This window comes from Stenella coeruleoalba, assembly GCF_951394435.1.
Source record: "Stenella coeruleoalba genome assembly, chromosome: 3".
NCBI classification, from domain to species: domain Eukaryota; kingdom Metazoa; phylum Chordata; class Mammalia; order Artiodactyla; family Delphinidae; genus Stenella; species Stenella coeruleoalba.
In genome coordinates, this window is record NC_137148.1 from 156,273,320 (window position 1) to 156,286,755 (window position 13,436).

Genomic DNA, 13,436 nt, shown 5'->3' on the forward strand with positions numbered 1-13,436 from the left:
ACTTAACAGGGTGGCGTCTGTGCGTCTCTGTAATTGTTTCTTATGCCAGGGGGCAGGAGCACCCCACACTGTGAAACACCCTTGTAAGGACAAGGTAGTAGGGGGCATGAGCTTTTCAAGCAGGGGCAGGCCACAACATGTTAAGTAATAGGAGCAGAGTAAGAAGACCCCACCACAAAGAGCCCTACCATGTAGGCCCGAAGAGGCCCAGGACTGTTTGGAAAGGGAATTCCTAGGTCTCAGGTGCCTGAGCAGAGGTACCTTGGTTCCAAGGACTCCTTGCCCTGTGAGAGGGGTCCAGCTGTGAGAGGGCCAGAGCAGATCCCTCTTTCAGTACAGGGCCTAGGATGGTGGCCTGGTTACTTCCTGTATGCAAGTAAATAAAACGCAGTCTCAGGACAGGACATGGACTAGACAAACAAAGGTAGTGGGGATGGAAGGGAAGGAATTGGAGGGAGAAATTGTTAAGAATGTCGATAAGAAGGCACCAGTGGACATCTGATGTGTTGGCCTGCACTACATCCATACCCTTTCCCTGGAAACTGCGCCTCAGCTTTCCTTCGGAATGCTGCCTCTCTCTGGGATTCGCAGTACAGTTGGTTGAGCAAGGATGACTTCCACCCCCTTTCCACTATAGGAGGCAGGAGATCCAGGCCTGGCTAGTCAGAAGATGCCATCCTTCCTCCCTGCTTCATGGCAATGATGAGTATGCTGCCCAAAATCATATAAGCTCCTGAATTCAGCTACACCCAAATCTAGACTCACCCTTCCCTTTCACTTATGCTTTAGAAGGGGCACAGCTTAACTGATATGGTGTGTGTGTATGTGTGTGTGTGTGTGTGTGTGTGTGTGTATAGGGTAGTGTGTGTGCTGGGGGGTCTGGGGTGGGGGGAAAGTCTCACCACAGTCTCCACCTTGTCCAAGGGACTCTGGAGGTTTCATCTAGTCTGTAGGGGTCCTTCCTAATGACTCAGATGTCCTTAAAGATCCGGGCCTAGTGAGGCCTTGTACTCTTATTTGCACAGACGCATTCTCCCTCCTGTGATGCCAATTATATGACTTGGAGTTGACCAGTTGAAATGTGTAATCCCATTGACATTTAATCTTTAAATTAATTTTAAAGTTTTAGCTCTTTTTCTTTTGTAACCTCATCTCAAACTCTTCCAGAGGCCCTTGGAAAGCACCCGGGCTCTAGATCCTAGGCGCATCACGCCTGACGTATAAACACGTCCGGGCGCGGGTTAAGAAAGCGCCGGGGCCTCCTAGGGCCCTCGTGCAGGCGGGCGGGAGCGGACAGGCCCTCGCACGCATGCGCGTGGAGGCGGGGCTGAGCCCCAAGCCTGCGCCGTGCCACCCGGCTGACAGTGGGCGGGGCGGTGGCGAGCGCGCGCCTGAGGCAGCAGCTCGGCGACCGGGACTTTGTGCTCTAGAGACCCTTCTTCGGGCGCATCTCCCACCTCTGTCGTGTCCTTGCGAGGCGCCCCCACTCGGCGGGACCGGCCCCGGGGAATGGAGAGGGCCCGCCCCCATGGCCCTGGAGGGACCCGGAGGAGACTATCGCGCGCGGGCTGACCCGTCGTCCTCGCCGAAGGGGCCCATGGGCGCGTCCCCGCGGGCGAGCCGCGGACGTGAGGGCGGCGAGCAGCAGGGCCGCGGCACCGAGGAGGGCCGTGCTCGTGCCCGGCCCTGCACCGGCCGCGCGCGTGCGCTCCCGCAGCCGCGGCGGCCGCGCCCGCGCCGCCTCTCGGCGCCGGCCCGGGAGCCCGGTCCGAGAGCAGCGGCGGCGGCGGCGGCAGCCGGAGGGACGATGAGCGGTGCGGCGCGGGCGGGCCCGGCCCGGCTCGCCGCGCTCGCGCTGCTGACCTGCAGCCTGTGGCCGGCGAGGGCAGACAACGCGAGCCAGGAGTACTACACGGCGCTCATCAACGTGACGGTGCAGGAGCCCGGCCGCGGCGCCCCGCTCACATTCCGCATCGACCGCGGGCGCTACGGGCTCGACTCGCCCAAGGCCGAGGTCCGCGGTCAGGTGCTGGCGCCGCTGCCCATCCACGGAGGTGAGTGCCTGGCAGCGGAGAGAGAAGCCGTGGCGAAGCGGCGGGCGATGGTCCCCGGTCCCTGGCCCCGCGGGAGCCGCAGCCTGGGCGCGGGGGCGGCGGGCGCGGCGCCCCCACCCCGGCCCGGATTGTCGCGCAGCTCGGCGGGCGGCCCCAGGGTCGAGGTTCCCGTCGTGTGCACCCCCGCCTGCTCACTCCTGGGATGAGGCTTCAGACGCGTTGTTGGGTTCTTCTTTTGAGAAAGACTTAGAACGTTCCTTTTTGGTTTAGTTAGCTTGTTTACAGGAAGGCATTGAACTGCGAGTTTGCAGGGACAGCTCAGACAAAGGAGGTGGTGGAAGAGCGCAAAACTAGTTCATGATGGATGAGGTCTTAACCTGTATTTTGGAATCCGCAGGTTCGTTCCCGAAGTCACAGACTTAGCGCTGCATTGAATCTCAAAGGATGAGGCCCTTTTCTAATGTAGAGGCGTGCCGTTTTTCTTAAGTGGCAAGTGAGAGGAGGGTGGAGGAGAAAAATGGGCATCTTCCCTGTTGCTTTTGGCTGTTACTCTGCCCCACCAGCTTTACTGTAATTTGACGCCTGAAAATCACACGTTATGAAGAATCCAATACCAATTGGAACCTGTAGCCAAGTCTTCAGGTCACGGGAGTCTACCAAAGGGGAAATAGGTAAAATTTTCGAGAGTTGTCTCTGAAGCGTTTGGCTTAACCTTACGTCTTCCTATTATCGTAGGCTCTGTTTAATTATTTGGTATAAAGCATATATTTGTATAAATTTCTGGCCATATTTTAAAGGAAACTTTTCCCACACTGTGGAGTATGATTTTGTTTTTTGGCCCACAGTAAACTTTTTGGAAAAATGCCTACTATTCTTCTCAACCTCCACCCACTCTCACCCCGAGAATGCTGAGAGGGGACTCTTTTAAGCTGCTGTTCATGTTAACATGACCTAAACTAGGCAACCTAAATAAGGTAATGGTGTTTGGTTTTATACTCTAAAATATTAAAACATCATGCGCCTTCTGAGATCTGTATTTGAATGCTAACGTGCTAAGCTGTTTTCTTCTTTGAGGCAATCTAGCTGAGGAAGAAGAACCAGGTAAGGCTTTGACTGTAGCCTGTCCCCAGTTTACACCTGCCTTTTAAAAGTTCATTTTTACACCAGTAATCAAGTGTTAGGGTACACTTCTCATCTCCACTTTGTTAAAAAAGGCAGTTAGGGTCCCACCTTGCCCACAGAAACAACTTTGGCCTTTGGTTCATTCAGTAAATATTTGCCTGCTTGTTCTGTGCCAGTCACTGTGGTTGGGACACATAATGTTGCCAAACTATGGCACTGACAATGGTAGTCTATTTTCTGGTACTGAGATCTGTGAGGGTCACGTGGAAGGGGAGGAAGAGGAAGAGAGAGAGGCAAACTGTTCTAGAGCAAGAGCTGGCCCTGTGCAGTATTTTGAAATCTGTGGTTTGCTTTGGGGCTTGATTCCCCCAGGCACCCCAAATACATGATCCTCATTTTAGATACTTACCTCATAAGTGATCCATGTTCTGAAACTACTTGTTGCTTGCCTGTCACCCCAAACAAAAGCTCCACCTTTAAGAAAACTTGTTTTAGGTGTTTGGATAGAAAGGTATTGGGCACTGATGTGTGGGTAAAGGTTAGTCCTAGTCCCCTGTCAACGAGGTGGTAGCATTAAAGGATTAAAGGTTCTGAGTCGTGCTGTACATAAACTGTGTGACACTGGGAAAGTACTTTGTGACTCTAAGAAAGTAATTCGGCCTTTTAGCCTCAGTTTCATCTGCAAAGTGGAATGGTGAAATGTTTACACCATAAGGTTATTGAGAAGTTTAAATGATTCCTGCATTCTTACAAGAGGAGATTTGTTAACCTAAATTAATCTCTAAATTGGTGGAGTTTAAACACGGCATCAATGTGAATACATTGGAGCAGTGTGTGGAAACTGAGTCTGCAGTCAGTTCCCCTGAGTGTCTGTCTTCTCTTCCTGTCCTCTGTTCTCTAGAGGCTCAATTTGTATCTGCACAGCATGAGATTGCTCCATGTTTTCTCATGGTGTTGGTGGGATCCTGCAGGTTTGGGTCTGGCTTTGTACTAAGGGGTCTGCACACATAGGTTCTTTCAATCCAGCAAATACTAATTGAAAACCTACTGGTACCAGCCACCATCCAAGGCACTGGGGCAGAGGGAGGGGCCACAGCAATGAACAAAACAAATCTCTCTCCTCTTCCTGAATCTCACAGTCTAGTGGCGGTTTTTATGTCAGTTTACCTGTAAATTGTTTCTAAACCGATGGATTAACATGAAATCTAAGACATTTTTGTGCTTTTGCAGCAGGAATTTAGGATGTATTTTATTTTTGTTTTTTTTTTGTTTCATGGTTTTTTTGGCTGCACCATGCACTTGCAGGATCTTTAGTTCCCTGACCAGGGATTTGCAGAGTCCCAACCACTGGACTGCCAGGGAAGTCCCAGGAATGTATTTGAAAAACAAGAATTGTGGTAGAAATCTCTGAAAACTTTTCCTGTTTAAGAAAATGGCTTATGTCAATTATACCGCAAATAAAAAAAGAAAGAAAACGGTTTAAAATTTGAGTAATATTTGGGTATTTCACATTATGATATTCTTGATTTAGTGAGTCTCAAATTTTTGTATTTTTAGAAAAAATTATGCATTCCTTCTGACTCTTAAGCTCTTATAATTTGATTCTTAACAAGTTTATTGAAGATTTACTGGGTGTTGACACTGAACAAAGTGATGCTCAAATTACAAAAAACAGTTATGAGACAGAATTCCTGGCAAAAAAAACAGCTGTGGTCAATAGATGGGAAATTAATGAAAATTCATTTTGAGGACAAATGTTTGGTAGAAATGAACATAAAGACAAAATCACTTTACAGTTTTCCTAGAGCTTAACATGATGACTCATTTTAAATCTATGACTTGGTTTGTGAAAGTAAAAACCTTTCTTGTTATTTTGCATTGTTTCTATTGGTTAGACATGTATGAATTACTGAGCAAGATTTATTTGTCCTATATCTTTAAAGGGCAAATTGGCTATTTTTTCCTTAGATGCTTTAGTATTTTAAAAGTACATTTCGGAAACTTTAAACTTTATAAAATATTTCATAAACAAGTGTTGTACTTTGAAAATATATTCTTTATCATTAAATAGATGTAAATGGAGATTCATTTGTTTGGTGACAACAAATTTCATATTTTAACTGATAAAGAATTCATTTTTAGAAATGGACTTTTGAAAGAACACACCTTATATTTATGTACAGATCGTGGTTCATGGTTGCTTTTTTACTACTTACTCAAAGGGTGAGCTTAGATCTAGAAACAAATGTAAACTAGCTAGCATTTACTGTGCAGTGGACATTGTAAATGTGCTTTATGTGTGTGCACACTAACTTTTTGTTTGACCCTAGCGTGGGGGTTGGGAGAGGAGAAGGCCCTGTTGTTGATGATGTCATTTTGTATGCAGATGTGCTGGTGGGAAGAATTTGGTAATGGCCACTTAGCCTAGAAATGTTCAGGATTGGATGTTACAGCCTTGGAGAGCAATTTTACCAAATAATAAACTTTTTTTGGCCATCTTGCTGACTGTAGGGATACAATAACATTTTTTTAAAAATCTTAGATTCTTAAGTTTTATGTGATTCTGTTGGAAGAATCCATTAAGCCTGAATTTGATTTTTAAAATTCTGAGAGTAAAGGCGATTAATGTGGAAACAAGATCTTGGATGAAAAGGGCCATGTGATGTTCAGTTTCATAATGGCAAAGGCAGGGGCTACTGGATATAGTTAGAGATTTCAGAATATTCAGAGAAAAAGTAAGTGTGATCCTAGAAGCAGAGATCCTGAAAGGAAGGAGAATTCAGGAGCTGGAGGCTCTAAAAACCAGATTTTGATATAAATTAGATGACCAAGCAATATATGATAAATTATATTTGTGTTGAAATTTAATAATTTAGAATTTAACAATTTAGAAAATGTTTTTACATACTGTATTTTTCCTTTGCTTTTCGATGATTCATTAGCATATAAATATTTGAATATATATATTTAAACATTTGACCTCCCCACCAAATATCCATCCTGCTGCCATCCCATTTCTCTGTTTCTCTTTATGGCAAAGTGTTGTCTATACTTGTTGCCTTCAATTTTTCCTCCTGTTATTCTTCACATTGTGAAGTTCTTTGATTGTTGTGCCAGTGATTTTGATAAAGACATGACATATTTAACTGAAATATTGGACTACAGGATCCTTAGGATCTCAGTATATGGAATGGTGGGCTGAAACTAAGAAAAAAGTTAATAGGAATGAATATGTAGTCTTGATTTGGGTAAAAGAAAAATTAGCTGCAGGGAAGGGAGTTGAGGGGAGATGAGGCTTAGAGCTGCATGTTACAGGACAAAGCCTGCTCACTGATGAGCTCATTCTAATCTTGCATGCATTTGAGCATCTGGATCCTGGGTAGCACTGGTCGCACTTCGTTATAGGCCAAGCACACCTTTAGTGCATGTTCAATTCTGACTATGAGTTTTAAGAGATGAACAAACTACAGAGCATTGTTTTGAATATTACAAAAGGGAAATCCTTCATTTGAAGGAACGTTCGATTAGATGGCTTCCAAGATTCCCTCCATCTTGAACAAAGTGTGACTGTAAAGGTATAAGACAAATCTTGTTAAACAAACCTGCCGGAATAAACCCATTAAGGATACTGTTTTTTTCACACCAGTCACATGGGTGTGTATGTGTGCATATATATACATACATACTGTACAACAATGAAAACAAATTTAAACATTTAGAATTTGTTTTGTGAGATTATCTTTTTGATTGAACAATTTGAAAAATACATGCAATATACCAAATCTTTGTCTTTTCTGGATAGATTTTAATTTTGACAATTGAAAATTATTTTTGATGCAGTTTTTTAACGTGCTTGTGAACTCTTTCTTTAGATAATTCTCAAAGAAGTCTGGTAGTGTTTTGGACCATGTCCACATCACTGGGATGCATGGATAGTCCTCACAGCTGGTTCTTTTAAGTATAGCAACCTTGACTTATTTACAAAATGAAATTAAGTTGTCAGGATCATCAACATTTGTTTGTTTTATCATCTTAGAGTATTTTATGCACTAGGCATTCATTTTTTCCGTAAATCATAGTAAGTGTAGATTTCTTTACTGCTGGAAGCAATTTTGAGTGAAATAAAGGGAACCCTTCAAATGTCAAATGAAGTAAATTAAAAAGTCCTTGATAAGCACCTACACTGTGCTTGTGTTATACAGGTTCTGTGGTGTGTGCAAAAGACATAGTATGTAATTCTACCTGAGAGAACTTGGTTTTCTTGTTGAGATCAGTCTTGTCTGGATGGCACAAACAGGACATGCCATTGTAGAAGGTGGTGCAAGCTGTCTGCAAACTCCAGCCAGGGGGCCAGCCACCTGTTATTGTAAACAGAGCTTATTGGAACACAGCCATGCCCATTCACTCACATGTCTGTGGTTACTTTCAAGGTACACCGGCAGAGTTGAGCAGTTATTACAGGAGCCTGTATGGCTTCCAAGCCTAAACTACTTATTCTCTGGCCCTTTAAGAAAACTTTTGACAACCCACAATCCCTGTTCTAAAGGTTCATTTATACCTTAGTTTTTCCCATTAAAACTATTTTATGGATTTATGGGTGAGAATTTGATTACTCAGTTGTCCCAAACTGTGAGCTCTTGGAAATTAGGGACAGTGTCTTCTTTGTTTCAGCCAAACACCTAGGACTGTGCCTGGCACAAGCCACTGTAATATGTGATTGCATTTAATCCTGTGGTGCTTGGTCTGGTAGTGAAACTGATAGCAGGCATTGCTGGAAGCTGTATGGTGGGATGGGGGATGGTGGGATGTTGATGGACAGAATATACTGTAGGGCCTCTGTTATTATGCTAGATCATAAATGGTACAAAGATCAGAGAAATGAAAAATTATTTGGACTTGTAGTCTAAAGAAGTTCCATTGAAAATGTGAAAGTTGAAGTCAAACTTGATTAGTTCTGCTTCCAGCCATAATGGAGTAACAGACACCAGGTTTATCTTGCCACCTCAAGTGACTGGGAAACCTAACAAAGTTGTTTTAGAAATAGGTCAAAAAACAGCACAAGACAGTGATCCCTGAGAGAAAGGAAATAAACAACAGAGCTCTGTGACCGCCTCAGTTTACCTCCTGGAGAGTTTCCAAGCTTCAGCACAGGGAGGGAGGGACCCAGAAAGAATCTGGTGGTCTCCCCGAGTTGATGAGACAGAGTTCAGAGCTCAGGGAGGCAAAGGCAGCTTGAATGTGTGAGGAGGTCAAGTATAGGAGAGGAGGGAGCTGCACAGAGAGCAAGCTCTGGAAAGCTGCAAGGGGTACCCTCAAGCCTTTGGTTGAGTACTGATCTGCACGTTTTATGGAGAACTGTTAAAACTTAGCAGGTGGAAGAATTGTTGGAGTTCGCACAAGGCTGGGAATAGTTCATATTCTCACTAATCAGAGTAGAAAGACCTGATGCACAAGGCATGGAGTGAGGCCAAATTAGCCCTGGAGAAAGCCTGTTCTGGACCCACCTACCAAAGCTTAGAAGCAGACCTTAAAAGGATCAGATTTATTCGAAGTAACTAATCCTGAACAAACCCCAATAATATTTAAAGGAATACAGTAAAATCCAGCTCCCCAAAACATGAAATCCAAGACTAGCATCCAATCAAAAATTAGCAGACAAGCTAAGAAATAGAAAAACATGACCCATAACCAGACAGGAAACAGGCAGTAGAAACAGTCCCAGAAATGGGGCAAATGATGGAATTGCAGATAAGGATGTTAAAACAGCTATAACAAATATACTCAGTTTGTTCAGGGAGGTAAAAGAAAACTTGAACATAATAAGGAGAGAAATGGATCTAAAAAAGACCCACATCAAACTTCTAGCAGTAAACTCAAACCTGAAAAAGTACAGGATTTATATTGACAGAGGAAGGAGTATACTGAGAGGATGGTATTTCCTGCTTTGGTGTTCTCTCTTTATCCCAGGCAGTGATATAGTTAATATATATTGGGTAACTACTGTGTACCAAGAATGGTGCCAAATACTGTACATGGATTATCATTTAATACTTGTAACAGCTCTCGGTAGTACTATATCCTCATTCTGTGGGTGGGAATTTAAGGCACTCCAGTCTCGCACTTAGTGGGTTTTTTTCTTTATAGCACTTAACATGGTTGGAAATTATATATCTATCTTGTTTGTTTCTGAAGGCAGAGATCCTGTCTCAGTGTCCACTCTTGCATACTCAGTGCTTAGTGTTGAGCCTGGAACATAGGAGGGTGGCACTGGTAATTAGTGTTGGACGAATTAAAGCGAGTGAGGTAATCCACCAGCTGAATCCTGTGGTGATTCAGTAGAGTTTGGACTTGATGTAGGTCTGTCTGACTGCAGAGCTTATACTTTAACCACATCTTGTATCGCTTCCCAAGTGGGTTTAATAAATTATGATATATCTATTTAGTGGAATGTTACATAGCCATTAAAGGGGATCATTGTGAAAGCTGGCTATATCCTACAAAAGTAAATGCATAGTGATTGAACTGTGACTGTGTTAAATATGCTTACAGTGGACAGGGACTCAAAGTAATATGCAAAGATTAAAATGGTTGTGTTATGTTGATTGGATTGTGGGTGACATTTCTCATTTTCTTTTCTCTCTCATTTTTTTGAAATTATTTTTAATATAAAACCTTCTCCATAGGGGGAAAGTCATACTCTCTAAAGTGAACAAGTATGTGTCTAAGGTTGGTATTTTTTTTAAGTTTATTCCCTAGCTTCAAGAAGAACTGAATGAATTCCAAGCAGTGGTTAGAATGAGTAGAAAACTGGAAGACACTAGAAATAACTGAAGAGGGCATGTTTTTCACCAATAAGAAAAGAGGAACTCTCATGTTTTTCACCAATAAGAAAAGAGGAACTCTAAGACCAAGTGTTCTTGTCTTAACAGGAATCAAGCTAAAATGTGTCATCGTTTTGAGCAGTTAGTAAATCCTAGAAAGGGACAGGACTTGGCTTTTGTATGATATTTTTATCATGATGATATTAATGCTTTTATTGGTTTTGTTGGCTTTCACTGTTTAAGATCAATCTGTAGTTAAAGCATGAAGACTTAACTATGGGTAATCTCCACTTTTTGAAAGTTCGCTTTACACTTTGCTTTTACAAAAGACCTACATTAGTACCTTTTTTTTTTTTTTTTTTGTGGTATGCGGGCCTCTCACTGTTGTGGCCTCTCCCATTGCGGAGCACAGGCTCCGGACGTGCAGGTTCAGCGGCCATGGCTCACGGGCCTAGCCGCTCCATGGCATGTGGGATCTTCCCGGACCGGGTCACGAACCCGTGTCCCCTGCATCGGCAGGCGGACTCTCAACCACTGTGCCACCAGGGAAGCCCTAGTACCTATTTTTGATTTCCTCTTCAGAAATCTGAAGAGGATTTTCGCTTTTAATGGAAAAAAGGCAAGAAGCGAAAATAGCATTCAGCATTTGTTTTGTAGCCTGACAAGCCAGTGTAGAGGCAGCTGCACCCAGAGCAGTGAGAGCGGCCCTGCCAAGCTCCTGCCCCGGAACGACACTCAGCATCTTAACATTGAGCTGCCGTAGCTGTGAACCGTGTCTGTGAGCATCTGTGCTCTATCTTGATTTATTTTGTGGGTCCGTTAGCAAGATGTGTCCTGCAGTAATTGCTTCTTCTCTTTTTGCCATTTTGGCTTACAAAAGGTTTCACAGGAATGCTCGACTTTTGTGTAGCAGAGAAACCTGTATAATTGCAGACCAGAAAGGAAATGTTATCAACCTTAAGAGTATACAATTATAAATAGATGACAAAGCTGGAGAAATAGAAGAGAGAAAGGAGATATTAGGGACAGGTGAGGGCCAGTATCTTCATCTCATCTCACAGGTGAGGATTCAAGAGATAGTCTGTAATTGCAGAAACTAGAAAGGTTTAACTGCAGTGGAAAATAATAAAATAATAAAATCAGAAGAGAGGGAAGATGGAGAAGTGTTAAGTGAGCAGAATCCTAATTTGTGACATCATAAATCCACAGACAATGTCTAAAGTTGAGAAACCAGGAAATAATGGCTGTAAGCCTTTTTAGAACTAGTGGAAGGTGACCACCGGAAGAACTAAAAAAGAGCTAGTTAAAAGTGGTTGCCTCTGGCGACTGGGGGTGATGGGGTGAATGGGGCTGGTGCACTTTGCTGTATGCCATTGGGTGAATTTGTCTTTTTTTAATCCATGTACACAGTATGATTCCCACTCTTTCCCCTGTGTGCACTGCAAATGAATTCTGCCCCCTATTTTTTTTTCTTTGAAGAAGCTCCCTGTTTTCCCAACATCTGAGCTCCTCTCCATTCATCTTCTCCATTCATCTTCTCCATGCTTTCTGTCACCCAAGCAGCTGAATGTTGCTGGAGAAAAATCTTAGAACCCAACTGACTGAGGTTTGAGATCATAAAACTTAAGCAAAAATAAATGGGCACTTAACAATATCCAGTAATCCAAAAATATTTTCTTGTAAAGAAATAAGAGAACTCTTTGTGACAACAATTTTTTCCTCTCTCCACATGCCTCCTGCGACAGCTTCCTGTATCTTTACTTTTAGCCTAATCTTCTCCTCTGAGCTCTGGATTCGTATATTCAACTGCCTACTTGGTATCTTTAACTTAAATTTCTCAGAGACACCTCCAGATTGATAAGCTTCAAATGGAGCTTTTGATATATATCTATTTTTTGCCTTCCAGTCTGCTACCACTGTTCCCCAGTCTTCTCCATCTCAGTAAATGACATCGCTGTCCGCTCTTGTTATTTAAACAAATTTCATCCTGGCTTCTTTTCCTCACATTCCACATCTGATCCATCCTCCACAGTTTACCTTCAGGGTGTATCATATCTATCTGTTGCTTGCCATTTTCACTCCTGCCATCTTAGTACAGGCAGCTACCATCTCTTACCCTTTTTTGGTCTTTCTGCTTTTTCTCTTAACTTCCATCAGTCTTTTCTCCCTGGTAGCCACAGTGATCTTGAAGCTTCACCCAGTCATGTCACTCCTTGCTTAAACTACCCTTCAGTGGTTTCTTATTGTCCTTAGAATGGAAATCTGAACTCCTTACTGTGGTATACAAGGCACTTGCTGCTTGGTCTGGCTCCAGCCTTTCCTTCCCTCAGGCCATTCATCTCACCCTTGCTCACCATGCTGAAGCTACCTGTATTCTGATATTCTTTCGTTCCTAGGGCTTCTGAGTTTTCTTTACAATGTGTACCTTCTTGCTGGCATCCCACTCACCTCTACCTCCTACTCTCCCACACAGTGTTTGCTGTATTAGTAGAGCTTTATGGTTCTTTGATACTGTATAATGGCCAGTTAAAAGGGCCATGGAGATGGAGACATGGGGAAGGAATTTTAGAATCTAAGAACTTAACAGTCATCAGTGATCATCAAGTCTAACCACCCATCTGAGGCCTCAGCATTACTATCCAATGGTTTTACAGCTCAAGCTTGAACAAATGAGTGACAGAAACCTACCACATTCATCTCTGGAAAACAGAATGTTAGAAAGTCTTTTTTTCTTTTGGAGGAAAAAAAGACAGTTCAAAAATTTGTAGACAGTAGTTAATTTCCTTGTCTGACTCAAGTCCTCTAACCCTTAGACTTCATATTCCTATTTCTATTGACCATTCTTAAGAATATGGTATTGTAAACCATAGAAAGCAATATTCCACTTAAAGAATGCGGTGAGTTGAATAGTGTCCTACAAAACTTCATGTCGACCTGGAAGCTCAGCATGTGATGATCTTATTTGGAAATAGGATCTTTGCAGATGTAAGTAGTTAAGGATCAAGATAAGATCATACTAATTTGGGGTGGAGCCTAAATCCAGTGACTGGTGTACTTATAAGGAGAAGAGAGGATACAGAGAGACAATGGGAAGATAGAGGTAGACAGAGATAGGAGTTACGCTGCCATCACCAGGGAGTGCCAAGGATTGCTGGCAACCACCAGAGAGACATGGGACTATTTCTCTCTTGGAGCCTCCAGAAGGAGCCAGCCCTGCCAACACCTTCACTTCCACTTCTGGCCTGAACTGTGAGACAATAAATTTATGTTGTTTTAAGCCACCAGGTTTGTAGTCATTTGTTATGGCGGCCCAAAGAGAAAAGCATAATTGAACAGTATTGCAACTTGGTTTCACCAATGCAGAAAAGAGTAGAATGCTTTTTTTCCATCATTCTGAACACCTGCCTAGAGTCATGTAGGTTCTTTTGGTAGCCCTGAT

The 13,436-nt window shown here is 43.2% G+C and overlaps 1 protein-coding gene across 3 annotated transcripts in view; it reads left to right on the forward strand.

Moving 5' to 3' along the window:
- Positions 1-1,378: 1,378 nt before the first annotated feature.
- RNF130 (ring finger protein 130) overlaps positions 1,379-13,436 on the forward strand; it is a 133,111-nt gene continuing 121,053 nt past the window's right edge. For all 3 annotated transcript variants that reach the window (XM_079917476.1, XM_079917475.1, XM_079917477.1), the window contains exon 1: positions 1,379-2,054. In XM_079917476.1, coding sequence (XP_079773602.1) covers positions 1,529-2,054 — 526 coding nt within the window. In that variant the 5' untranslated portion in view covers positions 1,379-1,528. The remainder of the gene's footprint in view (positions 2,055-13,436) is intronic.